Genomic DNA, 25,740 nt, shown 5'->3' with positions numbered 1-25,740 from the left:
GCATCCGGACAACAGCCTGTACGAGCTGTTCCGGAGTGACCTTCAGACCTCTCACCGCGGCGGAAACATGGCTCTGGGCCGCCTGGAAAGGGCTCAGGCATGGCTCCTCAGGGCGGTCATGGGAGTCGTCTTCATGCTTTACCAGCTCTTCTCTCCTCGGAGACCCGCTGTGTCCGGGAAGAAGCTCCCGGCCGTCGGCGACCCGCTGCTGGTCGTGTCGGCGACGCAGCTCGCCAGGAAGATCCGGAGAAAAGAGGTGTGTACCCGGACAAGTGACAGCGCGGCGTTTGCATGTGTGCTCCAGTTTAATAAACAACCCCTTCTCACAGAAGCATTTCGAGTTGATTATTGTTAGTATAATTGCAGTTAGCTAGTAAACAGTACCATTTTATGCATTTCTTTTTTCTTACATCCCTGCAGCTTTTTTTTTTTTTTTTTTAATAACAAACCATATGAGAGTCAAAACCAGCTGCACCTCTGGTCCAATCTGTGCAGATGTTTTCCCGACAGTTTTATTTTGTTTTTAAGTCCTCAAGCCCCTGAGGGTGTGACTGCGACACCTGTGGAGTAACGACACACCTCTGACTCCTGTGCACACTCACCCAGCTCTGTGTAGAGGGTTAAGGGCCCCATGCCTCCCCACTCAGATCTGGTGTCAGGGGAGGTCACGAATACACAGAAGTCATTGTCTCCTTCATGCAACCAGCTTGAGATGACTTGCACATTGTCAGCAACAATAGCTCTTGTTGGGGTGACGTTGAAGAAAAGACCCTCCAGCCTAGACTGTTGACATGTGGCGGGTTGGGTCCATAACAACAAATATGACCCCACCATCTGCACCTCATTCCCAGTGTCTACGTGAGGTTTAGCTTCTATTGAGACACGATGAAGAAAAGCAGGAAATCCTCTCATTTGAGAAGATGGAGTCAGAATATATTCAAGTTAATCAGCTCTGATATTAATCAGAGTGATTACTGCCGGCTGCAGACCTGCTGGATGTCCACACATTTACGTGTTTAGTGCATAATGAAAGTTTTTCCTCTTTTGTTTGTTGTGTGGATTAAACCGCGTCCTGCTTCATATATTGACACTGCTTTTTGAAGCCAAAACCTGTGGGAAAACATTTGTTTTGTCTCCTCTTCACCTTTTTCTAGGACAAACCTGTTTCACGTTACACATGGAGAAGTGTCGTCTTTTTTTTTTTTTTTGTAATTCAGTCAGTTCTGCTCGTTTCTCTCTCTCTCTCTCTCTCTCTCTCTCTCTCTCTCTCTCTCTCTCTCTCTCTCTCTCTCTCTCTCTCTCTCTCTGTGTGTGTGTAACCACTCCGAACACACACTTGTGTTGTCTAAATATTGTGCAGGTGTCAAGTGTGGAGGTGGTGCAGGCTTACATTGACAGGATCCAGGAAGTCAACCCCTTACTGAACGCGGTGATAAAAGACAGGCAAGAAAGAATCACTCCTCTTTATTCTGATGCTTAACTTTGATTTTTTTTTCAGTGTTTAAAGTTCAAGAGCAGCGATTCAGTAAAAATTTTTATATGTTGGACTGTTGGAAATAATTTTTTACTATTTTCTGACATTTCATGGACAAAACAGTCGATAAATAAAGGAAATAATCTGCAAATTAATGGATAATAGAAATCGATTGCAGCCCTATTGTGCTCCCATGTGTCTTGTTTTGATAATTATTCCTCTATGTGGGTATTTGGAGCTAAATTATTATTTATTTTAATGCTGCCATTTGAATTGAACACTTGAAATCTGCCAGATTCGTAGTGTCCACTGTGATGCATCAATTTAAATTAATCAGGAATTCAGCAAATCGTTTCCGTCTCTCTGTCCAGGTTTGCTGCGGCCCTCCAGGAGGCGGCCCAGGTTGATAAGCTGATAGAGGAGGAGACTGGAGGAGAGGAGGTGCTGGAGGACCGACTGCCTTTACTGGGAGTCCCGCTCTCTGTCAAAGAGTCCTTCGCGCTCCAGGGTAACTTCCATTAACCTTATTTCAGCCACTTGAAACCAGGCTCTTTACTTTGATTACATACATTCACTGAGCAGCATTTGAGTCAACATTTGATACTGATAACAAACGTCCACCCACACCCACTCACTGGGAACATACAGCTGCTTGCTGAACGATTGTTATTATTGCACATATGTAAGATTTTGAGGCAGCATCGTTAATCCTGTTACAAAAGCCTGTTATGAAAGCCACTTTTTCCCTTGCTCAGATTTTGAATCCGGTCTGACTGGTCTTTACTGACTTAGTGTTTATAAGTTAGTTTGCACAAAGTGTATGAAGACAACCGCGGACTGCAGTTGAGCAGTTGACACGTTTCTGTCTTGCAGGCATGCCCCACACCACAGGAGTGATCTCTCGGCGAGGAATCGTGGCCACCGTCGACGCTCCACCGGTGGCCTTGCTGAAGAGAGCGGGGGCCATCCCGCTGGGCGTCACCAACACCAGCGAGCTGTGTATGTGGTGCGAGTCCCACAACCACCTGAACGGCATCACCAACAACCCGTACGACCTGGAGAGGATACCAGGAGGAAGCTCAGGTCGGCTGCATGTTACAGACGCTGTCGTTGCCTTGAGGTTCAGAGTTGAGAAGCGTTCGTTCAGAACGGCCTTACGTCAGAGTCTGTGTCTTTGCCTCCAGGAGTGGCCCTGGTTTTCCCTTATAATCACATTACAGTTCACACAAACACCCGCTCTGGGTCTTTAAAGGGCAGCGCCTCCATCTTTCCACATCAGAATCTGTTTACAGGTCTTATTTAGAATTTGCTTAATTCATAGGTTTTTGACCCCCTACATGTGAGGGGAATTCATAAACAGCCTTGAGTGATACTGTAGAAATGAATAAAAACATCATTCCATTATATTATGTTTATTTGACAGTGACTTTCTGTTGTGCTATCTTAGCAACACTTTAACTTTACGTCCCTTGAGCTTATGAAATAAACTCATTGATGTCTTCAGGTTGGGGGGGGGGGGGGCTCAGTGAGTCAGGAACCCTTGAAGACATGGGAACAGATCTTGGAGAATAAACTTTGCTCTATTTGCTAAACTACAATCAATGGTGGTGGATAAAGCAGATCTGGTTGAGATCCACAGACTGACCTCTTCTTTCTCTGTTTATCTCCTCTTTCCCGCACTGGCCTCAGGGGGAGAGGGCAGTATCCTGGCAGCAGCGGGCGCAGTCATTGGCGTAGGCTCAGACATTGGTGGCAGCATCCGTATGCCATGTTTCTTCAATGGGATCTTTGGCCATAAAACCACTCCTGGTAAGAGACACATCATGTTGTATTTATACTCGGCATATCCTTACGTAATGTGCTGTTGAAGTATCCATTACACTTACAAACAAAACAATTTTTTACATTTCTGCTTTATTAAATAATTCCGATGCATTTTTTTAAAACTGACAATGTAAAAACAATGTCCCACTGCCCCCAAGTGGCCAAACAAAGAGGTGCTGCAGCGTATTTCCACCTCGCTGGAACTGTGACGTGTGTCTGCAGGTGTCGTGTCAGCTGAGAACCAGTACCCTCCTACCTCTGGCAGACAGGACGAGTACATCAGCACCGGTCCCATGTGCCGATACGCTGAGGACCTGCTGCCCATGCTCAGGATCATGGTGGGACCCAATGCTCACATGTAAGAGCTCTGCTGGTGTCCTTCATACACCAGTGACTTTCAGATACATTTGCGCTCATATGTACTTATCATGCTGCCAGACTTGCCCCGAGAGGCCGAGAAAATTGCAGGCAGCAGATACAAAAACTTGTCCTTGTAAAAGCTCCTGATGTAATTTTCAGTAGCCTGGATAATGAAAATAGCTGAGATGTGAATATGGCAATCGTGACATGAATTTGTTGCAGATGTTTGGTAACAACAACTTGCACGAAAAACAACATCTCATTCCAGATTCTTATTTCTACACTACCTGGATGTGATAATGGGCCTCATGCAACAACGTTTTTGTATTCTGATCCCAGACTTCCTAAGACAGTGGTCTTTCACATGTACACAGGTTGTCCTTAAATACGGCGGTTGACCTAAAAAAGCTGCGGTTCTTCACCATCCCTCACGATGGTGGCAGTCCTCTGACATACCCGGTCAGCAAAGAGCTCATGGACATTCAGAGGAAGGTGTGTGGGATCTGTTCATCAAATAACTTGCAAACATATCAGGAAGGTTTTTTTTTTTTTTTTTAATAACTTAAATCCTCATGTGATGTTCACCAGGTGGTGGAGCGGCTGGAGGCTGATCTCGGAGTAAAAGTCCAAGAAGTACATTTCCCTGAGCTCCGCTATAGCTTCCAGATCTGGGACACCTACATGGGACTCCCTGATAAGGAGGGCAAGGCAGGTCCACCTGATACCTTGATCCAGAGCAGTGTGTCCCTGCATTTTTGTGCAGAGAATGTACTGGACATCAGATAATGAGTGTTTTCCTGGTGGTGGAATGGAGAAAAACAGGAAAGACAGGAGGAAAACAGGCATTAGTTACTTTGCCTTTGCCAAGACTCTACGTCTATTAACATGTTTCACAGTGAGAGAAAGCAGGCCGAGCCGTGTTCACAGCACCTATTGTAGTCTGCTGCCTAGAAACGGTTTACTAATCTGTTTAGCTGCCAGGGCACAGCATACCACACACACACAGTGAATATTACCTCCGTGTGATTATACATGCCTGGTTGGTGGCGGCAGTAATTGTAGTTTCAATGAAAGCATGGTGTTGAGAAAACAGTCGCAGTACAGTAAAATGCACTAACACAGGTTAGTGTAACTATGGTGATAATGATCCCTCTACAGGTTGAGGAGGAGCAGGAGAAACGTTTGTGTTGAAAGTGTTTTCCTCCTTTAGCCTCGTCTGCCATTTGCTTTGCTGATGGGGGAACCAGGAAGGCCGGTGTGGCCTCTGTGGGAGCTGCTGAAATGGATGATGGGAAAATCAGAGCATACCATGGCTGCTATTGGTGAGACTGTATTTTAACTTGTATTAATTAAGTTTCACCTCCATTTTTATTTGAATTCTGATTTTTAACTGTTCTCATTTGTTAATAATTGTCTAATAATCATTTTTTAAATATGTATAAATGAACCGACAGTTTGTGAAATAATTCAATCTAAAGTCAGTATGATGAAATGTTGATAATTATTTGTAGCTGCATAAATAGGGGACAAGATGTATTAGCTCCTAAAGTCATCCTGTTTCATTTTATCAGAAGCTGTCTTAAAGTTTTAGCTTTACATGTTTCCATGAACTGAACTGACAGGTGTGTGTGTGTGTGTTGGATGTCTTCAGCTCTGGCCCTGCTGGAGATGACTCATGTGTCCAAACCTTCGACCTTCGTCATCAAGCAGAAAGAGAAGCTGCAGAAGGAGGTGGACGAGCTGCTCGGCACTGATGGTGTTTTTCTTTACCCCTCACACCCCAGAGTGGCGCCCAAACACCACCACCCGCTCTTCAGACCCTTCGACTTCGCCTACACTGGTGAGTGATCATCAGCCCCTCATATTTCAACAGTCCCGTCTCAAACGTTACAGCTATCGCATCACTGTCGGAGTAAAACTAAAGACTCTGGTCTGCACATTTTACTCTGTTGTGTGTCCAGTTGGATAATTTTTTACGTTGCCTATTTCACATTATTTCACTTGACAGAATAACCCTAAAATCCCATCAGAATGCTTTTAGAATGATCACAGCACATTATGAAATAAAGTGCTTCCACTTAGAGGACGTCCTCCAGGTAAGTTGCTAGATAGAGCTCCAGTCTAGTCTTTATTTCCACACATTAAACCATTTCATCCATTCTTCTCTATCTTCAGGTATAATCAACATCCTCGGGCTGCCCGTCACCCAGTGTCCTCTGGGTCTGGGTGAGGAGGGTCTGCCCCTGGGTGTGCAGGTTGTGGGTGGGAAGCTGCAGGACCATCTGACCCTGGCTGTGGCTCTCTACCTGGAGAAGACGTTCGGAGGCTGGAGGGACCCTGGAGCCACTTAAAACCGCACACCCCAAGCCATTACCAAATCTCCAGACTGGGGCCAGTTGGATCAAAGATTGTGGTACTCTATCTGCCTTGCTGCTTGCTGTAGTACACAATCACCAAGAGGTACGATCAGCTGGCTGAATGTTCAAGTGAAAGAAATTAATTTTTGTACTACTGAGGGATCAGCTGGTCCAACAAGTGTCTGTCATGATTTTATCGTCTACCCTGTTCAGGGACTTTTATGTTATGAGCACAAGCTTTAAGAAAATATAGATTTTTTATATTAGTGGAAACATTGTTGATTGAGCATTCACATTATCATGCAAAAACAAGTGGCCCACCATGACATCTGAACTGTCGTTTTGAATTTGTGTGTCGCCATCTTGGTTTTTTTTTAACCAGAAGAAACCATATTTGGATGAGAGGGTGGATCTGACCTGCTCTGTACTCCATCCTGATTCTCAGACAGGTTGCTGTGTGTGGTACAGTCTGTCAATAACACGGTAGCCCTGCCCTAATGCATACTCTGCTTTATCGTCTATTTTCCTCAAAATAGGACCATAATTTAAAAAACGAACATACTGTTGTGTTGAAGAATACTTGAAACTAGAGATTGAGATCATAATCTCATTAGGAAAACGCTTACTGAGGTAATAAATCATGTGAGAAGTAGAGATGTTTTTCCATAGACCTCAATACAATTTCACTTCCTTTTGCAGCCAGTGGAGTCGCCCCCTGATGGTCGGTAGATAGGATACAGGTTTAAGGCTCTTTAGCATTGGCTTCACTTATCAGACTGGGAGTCAGCACCTGTTTTCATAGTCTGTGGCTGTGCATGACTGGATATCTGATGTAACACTGCTTCACCACACTGGCACCATATCAGACCTCTACAGTGTGTAGTGGAAAATGCCGGATACCTACCTTTTTAAAGAACTATAGCTTTACACACTTTACCTAATTTTTAACCAGCAGCTGGGCTTTTATAGACATACTGTTACTGTTTAACTTGCAAAAGGTTCAGTTTTTAAAGTCCTGCAGAAAGGTTGTTTCTGTTCTGACTCATTCGACCTCCACTCAGGTTCAGACTGGGTGGAGCTCTGCTGGGAGTTTGTTACCTGACTACTGGAACATTAAAGAATCATAAATTGTAATGTGTAATTTCTCCTGCCCCAACAGGCACAAGTAATCCAGGGAAGTGACAATCAAGTGTGAGGAGGTCCATTCAGCCAGAGTCATGAAACATCTGTAACACTGTAGACACTGTAAATCTGTAGGGCCTTTTAACTCATAGCTAATACTTGGGAGGAAAAGACTTCAGTAATAGACAACAAATACTTTAACATTTTGACAAAAACGTGCAGAACCTTTGTTGCATGATAATGTGAATGCTGCATAATGGCTGTTAATTGATTGTGGTGCCTGTTTTATGCTGTAACTCATTTGTTTCAGCGAATTAAAAAAAAAGTCTCGAATCTTCTCCCTCATTTATACGAATCTTCTTAAATGACCAAAAAACATTATTTTTGCAGCAGCTGTGCAAAGTTCGCTCCAAGTGAAAAAGCTGATCCCAACTTCTGTGCAAATTGCACCAAACCAGGAAGACACAATGAAACTGTAAAGAAAGTCAACCTGTAAATCCGTGAAATACAAAGGGCAAATTGCTGAAAAAAAACACTACCGCAAACATTTCATCCTCAATCCACTAAAAGTGTGAACCAGTTTACCTTCAGTAGAACAATGCAGATTTTACTGGTTCAAAGAAACAGTTCAAGATTTCAGGAAATATTTGTTTACTCACTGTTAATGCACAAGAAAGTAAGAAATCCTCATTGATCAGCATGTGATCATTTCAAAACTGATTGTGGGGAGGGAAAGGTCAGAAGAAGATCAAACAGAACTATAGGAAACTCCCGATGAGTTCCCTTCAACAACAAAAGCTCACGGTGAGAAAGAAAGATGAGAAACGTCCCCCTGGAGTCTGTTGTCATTTTATTTTCTTCCCTTCTTTTGAAAAAGGATGAAAAATTATTAAACATCTATCAGAGGGCTCCGAACAGAACTTGACAGCACTGAGAACTATTCAACGGCCATTTTTTTTTTTTTTTTTTTTTTTGGTCATCTCTATGATGACTGTCATTATTGTTCTGTTTTGTTTAGTTTTTTTTCCTTTCTTTCACAAACCATAATTCTGTTCTGAAAGGTAGAAGAATAAGCTGCAAACATCACATTCATACAGAAAAATACAGACGGTTTGTCTTTTCTTCTTTCTAGACACGTGACATGCTTGTACCTAAGAGTACAAAATGTTGAAAGGTGCCTGCCGTGAGAATAATTCCTCTGCTCAGACTCGTTTAACACTCTCACCCCTCCTGACCACAGCATCATTCAGGAATTGGAGGCGAGTTAAAAACAAAAACAATAAAAGGGTAAGGGAAACAACCAAACAAAAAAAAACCAAATATTCTTCAAAGAGTCCTGCATTTTGGCAGTGCAGGAAAAGGGAGGACCTTTCTCTCCTTGACGATCTCTCACCCTCCCAGTGCTTCATTTGGCCCAAATGTGTTTGCAAATACTTGTATGTGTGTAAACATGGTTTCTGAAGTGGATAAGAAATTTTGGGTGTGTGATTTAGAGCGAGTGAAGCGCCTCAGGAAGTATTGGTGATGGGTTTGTATTTCTTGAGGCGGGTCCACTGTCCTGTGGAATAGTTCATTTCGAAGACTGTGTCCACCAGCATGGTGGTGCTGCCGGTGCCGTCGGCTTTGGGCAAAACCTCTGTGTGTTCGCTCAGCTTGATCTGGATGATGTCCCCCTGCTCCGGGCACGGGTTCTCTGCAGGACGAGAGGAAGCAAACAGGTAAACAGGTTAATGTTGGCTTCACCAGGTCAATGTTTAGGAATCATCAGGTACATTTACTGTAATTATGACTGTGTGGTGCATTTATGCCACTGATTTTGAAGTGACATTTACAGTAACAACAAGCAACAACTGTGTGGGACCACTCAGACAGACTGATCTGCAAACTAACAAAGAACTAAGGTTCAATACAGGGAATTAAGATTCATGTATTCCCTAAGAATTTCTCTTAAACCAAAATCTGATTCTGTTTTCTGCTCTGAAAAAACTGCTAAGAAACAAAGTTTTCATAGTGACAAGATAAATGTGTTTGACAATGTGCTCAGTAAGGGACTAACAATGTGTGAAAAATTAGATCAGGCTTAGTAAGGCAGAAAATTGACACTAATTAGAAATGAGTGTTTGAATGACAGAGCTTTTTTCTGATCAGGCAGCTAGTGCGACTACTCCTGTACCTCTGGATCCAGCCATGAAGCCCAGGATGAGGGCCTTCTCTGGTCTGGTGACCTTGTTGGCCGTCTTGAACATCTCCTGGGCAGCGTACATCTGGTCCCTCTGATGAGCAGAAACAGCACGTGGCAGAGTTTAGATGACTGAGAACAACACTGAATGCTTAGATACACAGGTCTGAAAAAATTTTGTGTTGGAAAATATAAGAAATTTCTCTTTTTTAAAGACAAATACAAAGGTTAAGACACCAAATCCAGACCCTTGATACAGGGAATAAATAAAGTAGACAGAATTCAAATCACAGATTCAGTGGGATATCTTTCAGTCTCCCGGGCTCTTGTTTTACACCTTACCGTGAGTGACAGATTCTTTTTGGGCTGGGGCTGTGGTGGCGTAGGGGTTGGTGTCGGGGTGGGGGTCTGAGGTGTGCTGGGAGGCTGGGTGGGGGTCTCCGGCTGGCTGGCAGTCGCAGCGGCTGGGGGCCCGTTGCTGGCGGGGGTGGAGGCTGGCGTGCTGGGGGAGGTGGGGGTTGCGGGATTTGCTGTGGTGCTGGCGTTGTACATAGGCGTCCTCTGTTTGTACTGGCCCGGTAAGGTGGGGGTGGTGCCAGCGCCCGCTGTTGCCGACTCCTCTGGTTGTCGAGCCGACTGCAGCGTGTCCCGACCCGAACCACCAGCATTCGCTTTAGAGGAGGGTGACAAGGAGATTGTGAGATAGATGTGACGCTCTCCTGATGCCAGCAGGGACTTTTTCTGAGCTAATGGTTGCATGAAAGCAAACAACAAAACACAGTGAGGTGTTTCCTAACCTGGCTGTGCCTCGGAGCTGGGAATGTAAGATGAAGAGGGAACCATGCTGGGGGTGGCTGGTAGGTAGCTGGTTGACGGCAGAGGATTCTCGTTCAGCGCCCCCAGTTTCTGAAAAACAAAAGAGTTGGCATGTTTGAAAAATTAATTAGGTTAGCGACACAACACAGGAGATATCAACAATGTTTGAGTGATGTGACAGAAATGAAACACATACCTGTGCAGAGACGAGGCCGGCGGCGTAGTCTGGTGTGGTGTTTTCCACCACAGCTTCCTCTTTGGCTGCTTTCTCTCCAGCCTCTGTTTCTACAGCAGAAGAAAACATCATGTAAGCTTTAGCATATCATAGTGTAGCTTTAAAACTTGGACTGATGGAGGGCTGGAAATTATAATTACCCAAAGTCTTTCTTCTCCTCTTAGCTTCTCTTCCAGCTCCGACCATGTCCAGCTCTGAAATATCTAACAGCTAAAGGAGAAAAAAGAAAAACGGTGAGAAAATTCTGAACTGAAATACACACATCCTGCTGCAAATGAATGAAACACACAAAACATGTAATAACAAGGTAAAAAGGGAAATACATCCAACATTCACGATGCATAACATTAGGTCTTAAATCACACATTACCTTCACCCCCCTCTCCTTACGTAGGGGCGTCCGTGCAGGGGCTATAGGTGTGCGGTTACTAGGAGGGCTGAACATACTGGGGGCAGTAGGGCTGCGGAATGGGGCCTTGGGAATCCCCTTGAGAGGAGCTGTGATGCAAATATTGAAACATGTATCAGCAACAGGAACAGAAATCAGAATAGAAACTCTTGGTTGTGTTATGACTGTACTGTAACTTGAGGCTTGAATTACCAAGTTTATTATAACACTCTGACTTTCCCAATCAAGAAGTTAGAGAACAGATTTTCTTCTTCATAACCCACATTAGCGCTAAAGAAGTGTCTTTATTCAACTCACTGGTAGTGTCAATCTTTTTGACCAGTCCTCTCCCTTTGGCGTGAAAAGGCACTCCAGCTGTCTTCTTCAGCTGTTGGGCTGTCTCTGTGGCTAGAGAAGAAAGGAAGAAAGAAATACAACCTCAACATTACAAGACAGAGGGAAACCTCATACCACTCTGGCACACTGTAACTGTAATCAAACACAAATAATCAGGAAATACACACATATCTTTGAACTTGCATATTATTGCAAGCAGTGCTTAACAAATATAATTATGCCAAAAGCAAGCCACAGAAGATAAAAGGAAGTGGTCTGTATCAGCAGAAGTTTAAAGTGACTTACACTTCTGTAGCAGCTCTGCTCTCAGGGTTGCACTCTTCGGCTTCCTTTTCAGCTGGAAATGTTTGACGGGGGGTGTAAGGGGTCCGACCAGAGTGGTTAACGCACTCTTGTTCAGGTACTGGCACTCCAGAGGAAGCATGGCAGACGCCTCGCACTCGCCCACTGAGGAAGAGGAGACGGGGAGAGATGAAGGTCAGCTGGGACTTCACCACAGAAGTAACTCTGGTGTATCTCTGTCTGTGGCTGAGGACAGCTCACTTCGCTGCTTCATAGTACTCAGAGGCTTCATTTGTGTTAGGATAATCCAAAGTAGTTTGCACAATCACAAAAGTGTCTCTTTGTTTTAGAATCAATAGACTAATGTGGTTGGATGCGAAAGAGGTTTGATATATTGCTCTGGAACAGATAAAGAAGCATGTTTCCGTGGATATTATGAGGGATAAATAAAGTCTGTCTGTCAGCAAGCAATCCATCAGTGTTGAACCATCTGTCCTGACACAGATTCAGTGTGGTCAACAGACACATAGCTGGGAGTTTGGAGAAATATTTCCAGTTCTCTACAAACATTTCTTGGCCTTTTCTCATATTGACTTTTCACCATCAAGTAAGCAGAGCAGGTCTCTTATAATTGTGTTTTAACAAGTGATAGTGATCCAGACAGGAATTTTCCACACCCTTCATCTTAACTATGCACTTTGTCTACGCCATGAGTCATTCTGTTTACAAACCTTCATTTGGAGGTGTCTTTGCCAAAAGTGTAGTGCAAATACTTCTGCATAATTGCATTTATTAAATGTGATTTAAATTGTTTAAATACATTTTCATAAGTGGCAGAATTGTTCAACTATATTCATTAAAAAAGTTTTATAAACAAACTGACACAATGACTCATTGTGGTTTGCAATACATTTTTCAAATTTTCCAAACAGTGTGAACACATTATGCAGAGATCTAAATTCATACGGGCCTAAATACAATTAAGGAACAGTCCTAATTTGACAATTTAAATGCATGGCAACTCTGTTATTAATACATCTTATTCCTTCTCAAGAAACAAGCTCAGTAATGTGGCCAGATGGTGCGTCATTATATTTACATTTTTCAACAAATGGGGTCAGGTGGCAGTCAGGGAGGGACCACCAAAGTTAAATCAATAAAAGGAAACAATGATACATTCCCTACCTTTCTCCCTGAGCTCCCCAAGGATATCCTGCACATTTGGATTCTGCTCCTCCAAGTCCAGGTTGAGAGAGCCGGTCTCTGGGAAGGACTTGAGGATATCTGCAACCATCAGCACCCAGGGCTCTGAGTCCACCGTGGCCAGCTGGATTATCTCTGACAGGGCCTCCTTCATCTGGCAAGAGAGGACGGTCGTGTTTAACAACTTTACGCAACAAACAATAAAACGTCTTAATATACAAAATGTGTTACCATTGAATAACTTTTTTTAATCAATTACTTGACTCTGAAAATATTTACAAGTGTCAGCAGAAGTCCAAAATACTATCTTCATCTTTAAGTTTTCTCATTTGAGAGGCAAGAATTGTCTCGGTTTATGATGAGATTATGTAGCAGGGCATATTAATCATTTTATCATCTTATACATGGTGTAAACACAAGAGGGCAGGGAAAAGTTGTTTTTTTAAAAAATATGTTATAATAACATATATTACATTACTTTTTTTTTATTATATTTTTTATAAACTACAATTTCATATGGAAATGAAAGCATATTTTCATATATATACACTTGCTATATCCCATGCATAATCAGTTTTGTTTGTACAGTGTTTAGTGTGTTTGTTATTGATTATATTCTTGCAATTTCCACGACTTTCTCTTGTAACGGGGTACGTTTATGTGGAGGCACAGCTACTTTTGCTTGAATAAAAAAAAACACCACTACCACTTCCACCACTGTACAATGCAACAAATCTGGAGGACCTGGGATCAAGACTTAAGTTCAGACACTTTTGCAGAGGTGGCTCTTTCGTTTGTGTGAATATGCAGGACACAGTGATGACGAGTGTCTAACGTTTCAGGCAGCCGAGCAGGTGATATGTCGGACTGAAGCTGGTACCGCCCTCCAGCCCGATCACTCAGCTCTCCTGTGCCCATCCCACCATCATGTCTGGACGAGACCCGCCAGGCTAATGTTTCCCCGTCGTCGCTGGTAAATCACTGCGGGAAAACACTCCAACTTGATAGGGACGAGTTACTTGCGAAGCTGCTTAGCGTTAATGTAATTTAGAAAAAAAAAATATTTTCGTCTATGAAACAGGTTTTAAAAAAACTTGAGGGTAAATAGTTTGCCGCTTCTTACGTTGGCTAACGATATTAATAGTGAAAGAAATTTAAGCTAATGCTAACTAAATATGTTTAATTGCGTGGTCAGACGTTTCACAAGCAAATCAAAAACACCCGCAGGAAGAGCAGTGTTTCGACTTCAGGGAAGACAACCGAGACTGAGCTCTTCTTTTACCTGTGTCTTAAGTTAATCGCTTCCTTTACCTGTCAGGCTAACGCCGAGCTAACGCGAAGCGGACCCACCTCGTCAACGGTCCGCCTGGGGAGGTGCAGCATCCCGAGCAGCAGCTTCAGCTTCACCGGCGGCGACAAGCTCGAAAAGCACAGCCGTATGTTGTCGATTACCGACACGGTGAGGAGAGAAGCGATGCTAGGAGGCGTCCAGAGCTCGTCCGTGGAGCCCAGTTTGTTGTGAAGCCACAGGCCGGTGTCGCTGTCCTTCATCGACGCCATCTTGGAAAAAGAAGTGTTTTGAGTTCGGGCATTTTAACGGGCTACCTAAGAAAACAGCAGTCAGGACCCCGCCCACACCGAGCAGGGGGGCTTTTATCTCCATTCAGCCATGAAACATCTGTAAGAAAAAACAGCTGCTCTTCAAATTTAAGTTCAACACTATGACTGTATCTGGTTTGATGAGTTTTATTTGTCCGTATGTTGTATGTTTTGTTAATAAAGTTGAAGAAAAAAAAAAGTGTATTTGACCTTAAACATGAAAAGTGCATAATATTTAATTTCTACCTAGTTCTTTTAATATTAAATAAGTAATTAAATGCTGGATTAGAAAGTTGGCCTCAGGGCACAAGATTCATTGTGGAGGCAGCTGGTTGTAGTAATGTGATCAATTAGTTCACAATGAGAATGTGCACTAATAAAGCAAAATATCAATTGCTGTAATGATGGTGGGTGTACTTTATTATCAGACCTTGTCCGAAGCAGCAGTGAATAGACCAGGCCTGTATGCTGAGAAATTTTCATTCATTTTCAACTTCTCATTTACTCGACATCTCAAAACTCAAAAGAAGAATTATGAAAGAAAAAAACAGACAATTTCATTTTGATAACTGATGAATCATAATTTTACAGGATTTGCTGCTTATCTTTTTTTTTTTTTTTTAATGTATAATAGTAAACTGAATACCTATGGGTTTTTGAATTTTAGTCAGACAACAGCACATCTGACTTTTGGACCTCACTGTAAATATCTTATAAAACGATCCTAGGTTTTATAGGCTACGTGAAATCTAAATCTGAAAAATAAAGTAGTGACTAAAGCTGTTAAATACATATTATTACCTGTGCATTGTCTGTGGATTAATTGCAGGTTTGTTAAGGCTTTTATTTTGAACGTTGTCACCGGAAGCACTGATTCTGGTCCCTAAAGCATATTTTGGGTGACCCACACGCATGCGCACTCCATAAACCTAGATAAAACAATCCTAGGTGGGCATCTTGTGCTGATTGTGGAGGAGATCATCGACTGATTGACGGTAAGTTCACGCACAGTTTGTAAAATAAACACGATTTCCTCTTTGCTGACTGTATTTTTAAAAAAAGCACACGAATATTTACCGGTGAAAACTGGACTGTTTTCCAAAACAAAGGGGTTTCATCGACTGACGGCCCTGAAGGATATTTTCCAGTGTTGCATCTGTGCAAACCACACACCTGCTGATTTTAGTCTCCGCATTAAAGGTCAGCGGTCGGACCAGCGCCATGGCGTCCAGCGGGTATGTGCAGGCGGCGGGGCTCCTCCTGGCGCTCCAGCTCCTCTGTGCCGGCGCAGCTGCTGCGGACCAGGAGCCTGGGACTGTCATCCCTGCCGAAAGTAGGTGCATTTAAAGATGAGATTTAGGTTCCTCTGCCTGTTCGGGGGGCAGGTTTTTAGATAGTTGTCAGGTGTAATTCGGTGTGCAGCGGTGATGTTTATACACAGTCTAATTATAGCAGGTCCCCAGGGGGGCTTTCTTAGTGGGGGATTGTGGGTCATCCTAATTGGTGTATAAATCATGAACTCAACATGAAACTAGGCCTGCGCTGCTCTGCTTAGACACAATTTATCATCTCTACAAGCTCGAAGGTTTGAAGGAAAACCCTGTAATTTCGTTTGCAGAGAGTGGATCTTGCAGTTTTATGTCCTAGATGGCCTCTTAAAAGCCTCCTAAAAAATTACACCAAGATGTAAAAGTAAGCCTCCCCCAATAAAAGCCAAATTATTAAAATAGGGCTACAACTCATGATTATTTTCATTAATCTTTTCCTCTTTAAGGTATAGTTTTCCAAATGATTTTGAAATTAAAAAACCCTCACAAAATAATTCAGAAGATATTTACATTTGTACCAAGAAAACAACCAGTATATGAATCTTTTTATGTCTGAACTGTTTATTTCCAGGTCGCCCATGTGTGGACTGTCATGCATTTGAGTTCATGCAGAGGGCACTGCAAGATTTAAAAAAGACTGCTTTCAACCTCGATGCTCGGGTAGGTGAAGTCTGCTCTCCTGGATGGTTCGAGCTCTGTATTATTTCCTTTTTTTATGCTGGAAAAAAAAGACAGATTAATATAGAGTGCCTGCACACAATGTTAGATGGATTTTCATAGTCTTTACATAAAAAGAGTAAATTAAGACCTATGTTATAAACATTATATTAGAAATAAAACACATCTTACCTTGTTTAAAAGATCTAAGTTTAAAATCATATAATTACATACAATTTCAAATTAGCGTATTGTTTATTGGTGTACAGATTTTAAAGTCTGTAAAAGATTAGTTTGGGATATATAAATAAACTTGACTCAGCGATTAAACTTTATTTGATGCTTTGTCACTACAAATGATCAATATTCATTTTTTGAGTTGATGAAAGGTATCATGATGATTTTTTCTGAAGTTTAATTCTATTTTGCATCATGAGTTTTCTTAACATTATCTGTTAATTTGGAAGCAAAAATCCCTTTCCTGTATTTTTTTCTCTGATAAACACAAACCTCCCTCTTTTTATGAAGAACTTCATGTTCATTACTAGCTTCACTTTTGTCAGGTTTTATTGCTTGGAGATGCTGGAAAACAGATCTAATTCAGACTCCAAACCAGCAGTTTTCACGATGAGATAAACTGTTCATACTGATTTGTGAACCCGTGCCCCTTCTAACGCGCTGTTTATTTTTACCTCGACCGCTGCAGACAGAGACGCTGGTGCTGAGAGCAGAGAGGAGGGCTCTGTGCGACTGTATGCCTACCAACTCACTGCGCTGAGATCTCACCGCCGCTGGTCCACCTGAGGACACGTCCAGCTGCCATCACACCCCGACGCACCCCCACCCCCACCCCCACCCCCTCTCCTCATGTACAGCGACTCTCATCTTAACTTATTCACACAATAGGCACTTTATTTTCTTTTCCGTCACATCACTGTTGAGTGAAGCTTTGATTTCATATCATGCATCATAAGGCATGTTATTGTTTTGCCTTATTCGGGATGACTGATGTTTTACATTGTGTAGTTTGCTGTCATTATCATAGGTCAGCTCTCATCTGTCGCCTATGAAACAAACTATTTTTTGTACTTTTTAGTATTTGACTGTATGATATAGATACAGTAGAATGCATTAGTAAATTTACTTGTTGAATGTGTTGTATGAGATTAATGTTTACGACGATTATACACATCAAACTGTAGCATCACATGGAATTTATTTAACTGCTCAAGATATTTATAACTGTTTTAGTTGATGAAATTTAGGAATCAGCAAAACGACTGTAATTTCACTGATTATAAGTAATTGATTTGCAGGCTGGCTTCTTTTGCAAAAAAGGTTGGGTAACTTATGAAACGCGGTTATTTTTTATTTTTAATAACTTTTGTAAAGAAGTGGTCAGCAGAAGGAAATATGAAATTTAACTTTTTTTTTTGGTTAAAAAAAGTGTTTTCGTAGGTTTTGATTTAGCACAGCACTGTAGCATGAATTTACAGCACTTTTTGTTAATCTACTGTTAATATAGATTGTATGTATAGATTATGTATATACACGGGTACATGTAACAGAGGTGTCAACAGACTTCGTCTTCTCGGTCTGACAAAGGTGTTTAGGCAGTAATGAACCACGTAGTATCAGACGAACTGCGATATCAGCAGATTAGTAGAGGAATTCTAGCTGCAGCAGAGGACATAGAAAGATAGAAAAAAATAATTGTCTTATTGTTGATTGTTCATGAACATTGTCCTTTGTTGACATTATGTCACAGGAAGACCCATTTACTGTCTTAATGTTGTACCTCAATAAAAACAATGAATGATCTTGACTGCTTTTACTGTTTTCTCTGACTGGCTCTGTTCTCACACATCATCAGTGTGGGCTGTGATAAAGAAGCACTGTGTGGGCTTGTGCTGGCATTAATATGGACACATCCATTAATTTATTTATTGTGGTAACTGCAGGGTCTCACAGCGGCAGCTTGTAGGTGAAGTGTTGCAATTCTACAGAACTTTCTAGGGTTGCAATAATCCTTTTGTTTTCATTACTGATTAATCTGTCTATTAAATTATTGATTCACCAATTCATTGTTTGGTCCAAACAAGGTCAAAAAACAGTAAGAATAAAAAAAATTATTGCAATTTCTCAAAACACAACTTGATATTTTCAAATTATTTTTTCTGAGCAACAGAAAACCAAAACCAAAGCTATTAAGTTTAGCAGATTAAGAAAACCAGCAGACGCTCACATTTGAGACGCAAACAGTTGTCATTTGACAAATTGAATAATTGACTAATGGTCTCGGCTCTTCTTTTATTCACTAATATGAAACTTATTCTCTCAGTTGTTATCAACGTGTGAGACAATATTATGAGTCAGCTGTAGATAAAAACAGATCATATTTGAAACAACTGACCGGTTTTCATGCTGTTTAGTGCTGAGTCGGTCAACTGGCAGAAAATTAATCACCATCAATTTCAATATTCAATTTTAATTTAAAGCAAGAGAAAAAAGAAAACAACAACTTCTCTGGTTCTAGCTTCTCCAATGTGAGGATTTGCTGCTTTTGTCTGTTCGACTCATTGATTCATTCTTTTCTGTGACATTTTAGATGAAACGATTCTTCCATGAAGCAGATTTGACAGATGAATCAATAGTTGCATCCCAAGTGATTGCAGGTTATATATTAGGTTTAGGTGGTAGGCCTCCACTTTTATTGTGTTTTTACATTTAGTTTTACACTGGTTGTGTATGAGCAACACTCCTCTGTGTCCATTTATCCAAGGTGCTGGTCTGCAGAGCCACAGCCCTGTTGGAGCTTCATGTGTGTGTGGGCTAACTGTCTCAGTAGTGATGTTATAAGGTCCTGTTGTTTTAGCTGACCTCGTCCCCTCCCACACACACAGCTTTATTTATTTACAACAGGGATTACAGCATGGAAAAAGAAAACCTGCAAGACCCTTATCTGCACCAGCAGGAGGAGCCCTAAGTGAAGGCAGACCGCCAGCTGTGTCGCAGTGATGCAGCACTCTCCACACTCTCCACTTCCCTCATGGCCGTTAAATGCAGATGGGGTGAAATACTGTAAATAGATACAAAAAGAGAAAGCTGAGGAGCCTACACCGGCCACTGAAGCGCCTGCTGTGACCTGGCAGGAATCTCAGCCCAGAGGCACCTCCATGTACTGCCAGCACCATCAATGCAAATCCCCCCATACTGCACCACAGCCCACAGGCACAGGAAACAACCCCAGCTCTCTTGCTGAGGCGCTTTGAGTCTACCAGGCTTTTTACTGTGAGGAGTGACTGAGAAGTCTGAGTACGCAGGGTAATCAAGTATACGCTGAATCACTTTGAAAAATCCTTGTTGTCAAGCAGCCTCCACTTTCTTTCTCACTCACTCTCCCACTCGCTCGCTGGCTTGTCGTCTCTTCAGAGGCCTTTCAACTTTTCTTTCATCTCCTCCTAAAGAAGCTGACGGAATTGTTCCAGCTGTTTGAAATTCTCCAGCGGTGGCGAGCAGGCAAAATACTCAATAATCTCTTCTTCTCTGTCTTACTTGAGCATTGCTGTGACCTTGCTGCAGAAGTTTGCTCACCTCACCCAACTCTGGTGCCTATTTACCGTGCAAATGCATAATCCAGACACAAGCTTTATGCTGTGTGTACAGTTAAATAACTGGTTGTTATTGAACCATATTATATAAAAGTTAATATTGCGATAAGTTTTTCCGCTGCACTCATTAGACCATACACACCACAGACTGACAATATCTGTGCAATATCCCTTATCTGCTGCTATTTTTAAGTATTTGATATTAACATTTTGCAGTTCTTCTTTTTATTTTTTGTACTGTCCACTTTGCTGCTGTAACACTGCACATTTCCTCGCTGTGGCACTAATAAAGGATTATCTTATCTTTTCAAACAAATGAACCCTGAATGTTCAGGTCAGCTGAATAAAGTTTGCATTCATAGCATTGATGCAAACTTTATGTATTTACAGTTGCATAAAGTTAATATTTCAACCATTTATCCTTTACTTTTAGCTGCTAATTCAAACAGTTTAGTTTAACCACTGGATCTGTTTAACCATTTAACTATTTCTACCACTTGTTAATTCATATTTGTTTGCTCTACTGTTCAGACCTCTCTGCTCGCTCGTATTTGGCCTCCAAGCAAAGAGCATATTTTCACCACCATGACATTTTGCTGCACCCCACCCTCCATGTAGATGGAGATGGCTCTGTGATGCCAAAATGTCATGTTAAGGGCGACTTTGTGCTAATTGGCCCAGACATCCTTCACAGGAAGTGGCCACTTGACGGCTCAAATAACACTTATTTTCACCCTCATTTTGTCTGCTACTGAAGCCATGTTTCATATTTTGTGAACACTGGAAGGGATCTGCATTCAGGTAAACGATCTCAGTCAAGACATTATGCTGCAAGCGGACTATGCTCTTTGAAGCTGTATAGGACTTATAGTCTGTATATGCTATTTTGTTATATAGCACTTTTTTCCTGGATTTTTCCCCCTTTTTTTCCTGGAAGAGGAGTAATGAATTTCTCCCTGTGTGTGATTTCAGAACAGGGAATGTCATTCACTTTCCCATCAAACTTTATGCTGCTGGAAAATAGAAGAGACTGGTGTTAACATGATGGTCACCACAAAATAATCAATGAGATACTGAAAACAAAAACCAGTAGCTGGTATGAAATGAAAGCTTTTCAGCAGCTGGTAAAGTTTTCACAGGTAAAATATCAGGTGGATCAACAAATTAAGTGCAGGTTGGCTGGTAGTTGGAAAATAGGATCCATTCATTTAAGCTTTTTACCTTAGGCTAAGTGAATATTAGATGACTGTGGTTGGTTTCACCTCTGCCCCACACCTGAATGTGATAATAACTGCTGGTTGAAACCAGAGGTTGTAATCTGAAGTAATAACAGCAGAGACAAAATTTAAATTTGTCCAATCAAAGTTTATCAATTACAAAATTTATTTATACATTTTATAATTGAGTCCCTGTTAAACTGACAATCCCATCATCCTCAGCTATGCTTTACAAAGGAAAAGCAGTATGCAAACTGGTGAACATAGTTAACATTACACCTGCTCAACATCAGCATGATAACATTGTCAGTATGAGTATGTTAGCATGCTGTTGCTAGCATTTAGCTGTGCCTAAGTGCAGCCTCATAGAGCTGCTAGCACGACTGTAGACATTTAATCTTGTATATTAAAAAACTAAAATTAGGTGTCACTTGTCTGTATTTAAGTAACTTTTGTTGTAGTTCATTCCTGCCATTCTTCTGTGATTTGTCATGTACTAAAATGTAATCACAGCCTCTAAATATGAATCAGAACTTGTCAAAACTGTCACATAGCAACTCTTTTGCCAACAATTATTAAACCATGTCATGTGACTGGTTTCTTTCTTCTGAGCTGTGTCTGGATGACAATTGATGACATCAAACCAAACACGGTGAGTATTGCAGTGTTTGTTTTACATATCTCTAGATAATCTTGGTGATTGAAGCTTTTTAGGTTTAAACCCACAGTGCACCTCTTTGTAAAACTGTCTTAATCGTCCATCTTGTTAAACATAAATATGTTATAGTAGCGAAATTCTTTAAATTATTATTCAGTGCATCTTGGTGTCTCTGCCCTGAAGCTCCATGCTGGTGCTCTGGTTGGTGGGAAGCCACAGTAACAGCAGGAGGCTGGAGAATTTGCCAGTGTTAGCAGGTCACCATGAATTAGTGATATGCATGATAATGCATTAAATATACATATGTATATTTTTGCAGGGCCTCCATAAATTAATCATAACATGACAATCTTGGACACCGCCTGACCAGCGCTGCAGAAAAATGAACCCAAGAGAGACAGAGAGACACTGGAAAGTGACAGAGGAAGAGCAGCTCTGAGGAAGTTATGGTTTGATCTTGAAGATATGTTTGAAATGATGAAGTGAGCACAGAGCACCAGCAGGATAGACAGTATAGTATAGATGCGACCCAGCTGGTTGCCAAGGCAACTTGAAGAGTATTTTTTTCCCTGTGTTATCAATGTGCCAACCTGCACCCTATAGTATGTCTATGTATCAGTGTACTTTAGATTCAGTTCATGATAATGACTGAGCCAGTATTCATGACATTTAGTGAATGGAAATGACTTAAATTCAGTGTTTGTTTATAGTAACTTTAGTTTGTGTTTAGCATTTAAGAATCAGGATGAATCTATTTTCAAGTTTTAAAAAAATAATAATTTCATATGTTAAAGCCCTTAAAGAGCTGGTTAAATTTAAAGAGTAACGACACCCCAATTTATTTACTTCTTTGTAAATGTACACATAATCACATAGAGTTTTGTGGGCATTTGATGTTGATACAGGCAAATTTTCCAACAAAATGTATCTTGTGTGTGAAAACATGTTTTTATCCTCAAATTTCAGTTTGGGTTTAAAACTTTGGTTTCTCTGGCCCCTCCCAAACTGTGGCACAATAGACAAGACTCCACAGTCTATTTTGAACAGATTAAACCCCTGACAGTCTGCTTGGCCTACTGGGAGGTTGGTTGCTACCATGAAATGCTGCTGTGTATTTTGTGGCTAGCGACAGCAGAGCATTTCCTAAAAACATTGATGAATCAACACACACCTCTGCATCATGATGCATGAGATTTTAAAAATATTTATTTAACCTAAACCAAAAGCCTTATCACCAACAGTGAATCTTATTTCAAAAACCTGTTTCTTCCCAAGGATAACTGGTAAGACTAGCTGCAGGGAATACACCCCAGAGGGTTGACTCAGTGTGTTTGCTCACTGTATGGCTCAGAAGAAATTAATTTAAATGTCCTGAACAAAGACTGAAAGAAATACTGAAGCAACACTGTATTTGCATGTGAAAACTTAAACTTAGGTAACTGAATAACATAACTCGTAGCCTTTCAAAAAGGCTGTATGTGCAGACTGAAGAAATTATTAGGATAATACTAATGTGACCTAAACCAAAAGCCTTATCACCAACAGCGAATCTCATTTTTCAAAAACCTGTTTCTTCCCAAGGATAACTGGTAAGACTAGCTGCAGGGAATACACCCCAGAGGGTTGACTCAGTGTGTTTGCTCACTGTGTGGCTCAGAAGAAATTAATTTAAATGTCCTGAACAAAGACTGAAAGAAATACTAAAGCAACACTGTATTTGCAAAGGGAAATTTAAACTTAGGTATCTGAATAACATAACTCGTAGCCCTTCAAAAAGGCTGTATGTGCAGACTGAAGAAATTATTAGGAGAATACTAATGTGACTGTCTTTATTCTGCATTATCACATACAAGTATGCAACTTCTTCAGACACCTTTTACAATGCACTTTGAATTCATGTCAGCAAAGAAAGATACAGAAAAATTCATTTGTAGGGTTTTGTAATGAATTAATAAATAGCTGACACGCACACAAAGAGCAAAAGGCACAAATATGCTAAAATATGCTAATATTGAAACTGAGACAAACTTAATTTCATGTTGTCAAAGGCTTTTACTGGATCCCATTACTGTAAGACAATGCTTCAATTGGTTTTAATGCTCTATTACAATTTATCACCATTGTAAGAGAAATGGTTGTGATGATACTTGTGGTGCTGAAGATCAGGTCTTGGAGAGCTGCAGAGAAAGAGCAGATAAAGACACATCTGAATGTACAGGCCACAAAATATGAGAGAAAAAAGTTTGTTTCTCTGAGTGTGCTGAGATTGTGAAGCAAAGTGAATACTAATTCTGTCTAAACAGATGTCCCTCAAACGAGACTAGTACTTACTATGACTAGAGAATATGTCTGTGATGTACCATGATGTATGGTCGCATTTTTATAAACTTATCCCTATGAAAAAATAAATGTTAATTGAATAAATAAATAATGTTAAGAAGACCAGATACAGTGATCACAAAGTGATCAAATCAAAGTCAAATCTTTCTCTCTGAAAAAAAATAAATAAGTACATTGTGACTTGACTGATTATATACGGTAACCTAACATCTGCATTCACATTTCTTTGCTGTCATTATTTCTCAATTGCCTCATCATCTCTGTCTGCTCTTATGGCACAAATCAATTGTTTGAAAAGTATGAAAAGCCAAGTATACTTGTTACATACAGGCAGGATGCTGTGAGGGGTTCATCTTTCTCTGCTTATTCAAGGCTGTAATTCATTTTCCAAATGTTCCGGTTCAATATCCACTGTGGGATTGATGTTCATCTTGGCCACCTCATCTTCCATGGCCTTCTCATTGACTTCATCTTCCATGGCCTTCTCATTGACTTCATCTTCCATGGCTTTCTCATTGACTTCATCTTCCATGGCCTTCTCATTGAGCACCTCACCATCCAAGGCCTTCTCATTGACCACGTCTTCAACCAAGGCCTTCTCACTAAACACCTCATCTTCGAGAGCATTCTCGATGAGCATCTCCATGAGCTCCTCATCTTCGACTACTTTCGTGATGAGCACCTCCATGAGCTCCTCATCTTCGAGGGCATTCAAGACGAGCGCCTCCATGAGCTCCTCATCTTCGAGAGCGTGTTCCATGAGCACCTCATCTTCAAGAGTGTCCTCATTGAGCACCTTATCTTCTAAGGCCTTCTCATTGAGCACTTCATCTTCGAAAGCTGTCTTATTGAGCACCTCATTTTCCAAGGCCTTCTCACTGAGCACTTCATCTTCAAAAGCTTTCTTTTCGAGCACCTCGTTTTCCAAGGCCTTCTCATTGAATTCCTCATTTCCCAAGGCTTTTTCCTTGGCCTCCACTTCTTTAGCTAGGCCCTCTACTGCAGGATCATGCTTTAGCTCATCAACATTTACCTCTTCGTCTTCAGCTGTGGAAGTTAGAAAGACATGTAAATGCATCCATTACTAAAGGAAAAGTACTCAAGCAACTATCTGTTCAGACTAAGAACTTGAATTTAGTAATTTTACACAAAAATTGCGAAAATTATTTCACATTATTCAAATACTATGACACACATAGATCACATCACATTTTATAATCTAGTTACCTTTTATGTTTTGTGTCGGTGCTGCATTGATCACAGCCACAAAAGCAAAGACCAGGAACATAATATGGATCCTCATTTTCTGAAAGAAAATACAAAATCTTACAAAAATACTATCAAATGCTCTTTGAGTATTTGGTAACTGATGCTGTTGGGTCTTTGTACAGAGAAATAAAGGTACTGTTCTCACCTTTAGTTTCCAGTAGTTGACTGATGCCTTCAACTGGAATCAGGGGTTTTCTGACTTTCTGACAGATGCTCCTCAAATATTTGTAATTTTCAGTTGAGCATACTCGTTCAGTGTTTGTATTGTGACTACAACATACAGCTCATCCAATGAAAAGCTTCCACATGTTTACTAGTTTGTGACAAACAATGCTTGAGGCCACCTACAGTTAGAGGTACATTGTGTCAACCAGGATCAACTAAATGCATGTATTTTTCATTTTGTGATCTAATGTCAAATACTGATCAGGTTTACAATATATTTAGTCTCTAAATGAAAGCAT

At 41.1% G+C, this 25,740-nt stretch overlaps 4 protein-coding genes across 8 annotated transcripts; 2 read left to right on the top strand and 2 right to left on the bottom strand.

Annotated features, from left to right (window-relative positions):
• Positions 1 to 6,519, top strand: faah2b (fatty acid amide hydrolase 2b). Its single transcript, XM_071459049.1, has 11 exons — positions 1 to 256; positions 1,361 to 1,443; positions 1,846 to 1,982; positions 2,348 to 2,557; positions 3,164 to 3,283; positions 3,521 to 3,656; positions 4,033 to 4,150; positions 4,247 to 4,366; positions 4,869 to 4,980; positions 5,310 to 5,498; positions 5,834 to 6,519. The coding sequence occupies exons 1-11, from the start codon at positions 68 to 70 to the stop codon at positions 6,007 to 6,009; spliced, it is 1,590 nt and encodes a 529-aa protein (XP_071315150.1). The 5' UTR covers positions 1 to 67; the 3' UTR covers positions 6,010 to 6,519.
• A 1,451-nt stretch (positions 6,520 to 7,970) lies between these two features.
• nelfa (negative elongation factor complex member A) lies at positions 7,971 to 14,210 on the bottom strand. The gene is made up of 11 exons (XM_071459048.1): positions 13,948 to 14,210; positions 12,580 to 12,751; positions 11,398 to 11,559; positions 11,074 to 11,163; positions 10,738 to 10,865; positions 10,508 to 10,577; positions 10,329 to 10,417; positions 10,114 to 10,222; positions 9,659 to 9,987; positions 9,311 to 9,410; positions 7,971 to 8,830 (listed from the first exon to the last, which is right to left on the bottom strand). Exons 1-11 carry the CDS (start codon positions 14,155 to 14,157, stop codon positions 8,646 to 8,648), a joined length of 1,644 nt encoding a protein of 547 aa, XP_071315149.1. The 5' UTR covers positions 14,158 to 14,210; the 3' UTR covers positions 7,971 to 8,645.
• An 849-nt stretch (positions 14,211 to 15,059) lies between these two features.
• nicol1 (NELL2 interacting cell ontogeny regulator 1) lies at positions 15,060 to 18,006 on the top strand. 2 transcript variants are annotated; one of them, XM_071459054.1, is made up of 4 exons: positions 15,060 to 15,191; positions 15,397 to 15,529; positions 16,096 to 16,184; positions 16,888 to 18,006. In XM_071459054.1, the coding sequence occupies exons 2-4, from the start codon at positions 15,418 to 15,420 to the stop codon at positions 16,957 to 16,959; spliced, it is 273 nt and encodes a 90-aa protein (XP_071315155.1). In that variant the 5' UTR covers positions 15,060 to 15,191; positions 15,397 to 15,417; the 3' UTR covers positions 16,960 to 18,006. The 2 variants fall into 2 exon arrangements, with proteins under 2 accessions (XP_071315155.1, XP_071315156.1); XM_071459055.1 differs by having other exon boundaries at positions 15,106 to 15,191; positions 15,306 to 15,529.
• Positions 18,007 to 23,482: 5,476 nt separating this feature from the next.
• LOC139606739 (flagellar attachment zone protein 1-like) lies at positions 23,483 to 25,510 on the bottom strand. 4 transcript variants are annotated; one of them, XM_071459052.1, is made up of 5 exons: positions 25,422 to 25,506; positions 25,235 to 25,313; positions 24,543 to 25,054; positions 24,336 to 24,488; positions 23,483 to 23,844 (listed from the first exon to the last, which is right to left on the bottom strand). In XM_071459052.1, exons 2-4 carry the CDS (start codon positions 25,308 to 25,310, stop codon positions 24,375 to 24,377), a joined length of 702 nt encoding a protein of 233 aa, XP_071315153.1. In that variant the 5' UTR covers positions 25,311 to 25,313; positions 25,422 to 25,506; the 3' UTR covers positions 23,483 to 23,844; positions 24,336 to 24,374. The 4 variants fall into 4 exon arrangements, with proteins under 4 accessions (XP_071315153.1, XP_071315151.1, XP_071315154.1 ...); XM_071459053.1 differs by having other exon boundaries at positions 23,700 to 23,844; positions 24,336 to 24,446; positions 24,501 to 25,054; positions 25,422 to 25,510; XM_071459051.1 differs by having other exon boundaries at positions 23,700 to 23,844; positions 24,336 to 24,743; positions 24,774 to 25,054; positions 25,422 to 25,509.
• Positions 25,511 to 25,740: the final 230 nt, after the last annotated feature.

Source organism: Trachinotus anak, unplaced genomic scaffold, assembly GCF_046630095.1.
Source record: "Trachinotus anak isolate AG129_WGS33_773 ecotype Australia unplaced genomic scaffold, CSIRO_AGI_Tana_v1 ptg000023l, whole genome shotgun sequence".
Lineage (NCBI taxonomy): Eukaryota > Metazoa > Chordata > Actinopteri > Carangiformes > Carangidae > Trachinotus > Trachinotus anak.
Note: the sequence above shows the minus strand (reverse complement) of the source record. Positions and strands in the feature narration are given on the sequence as shown.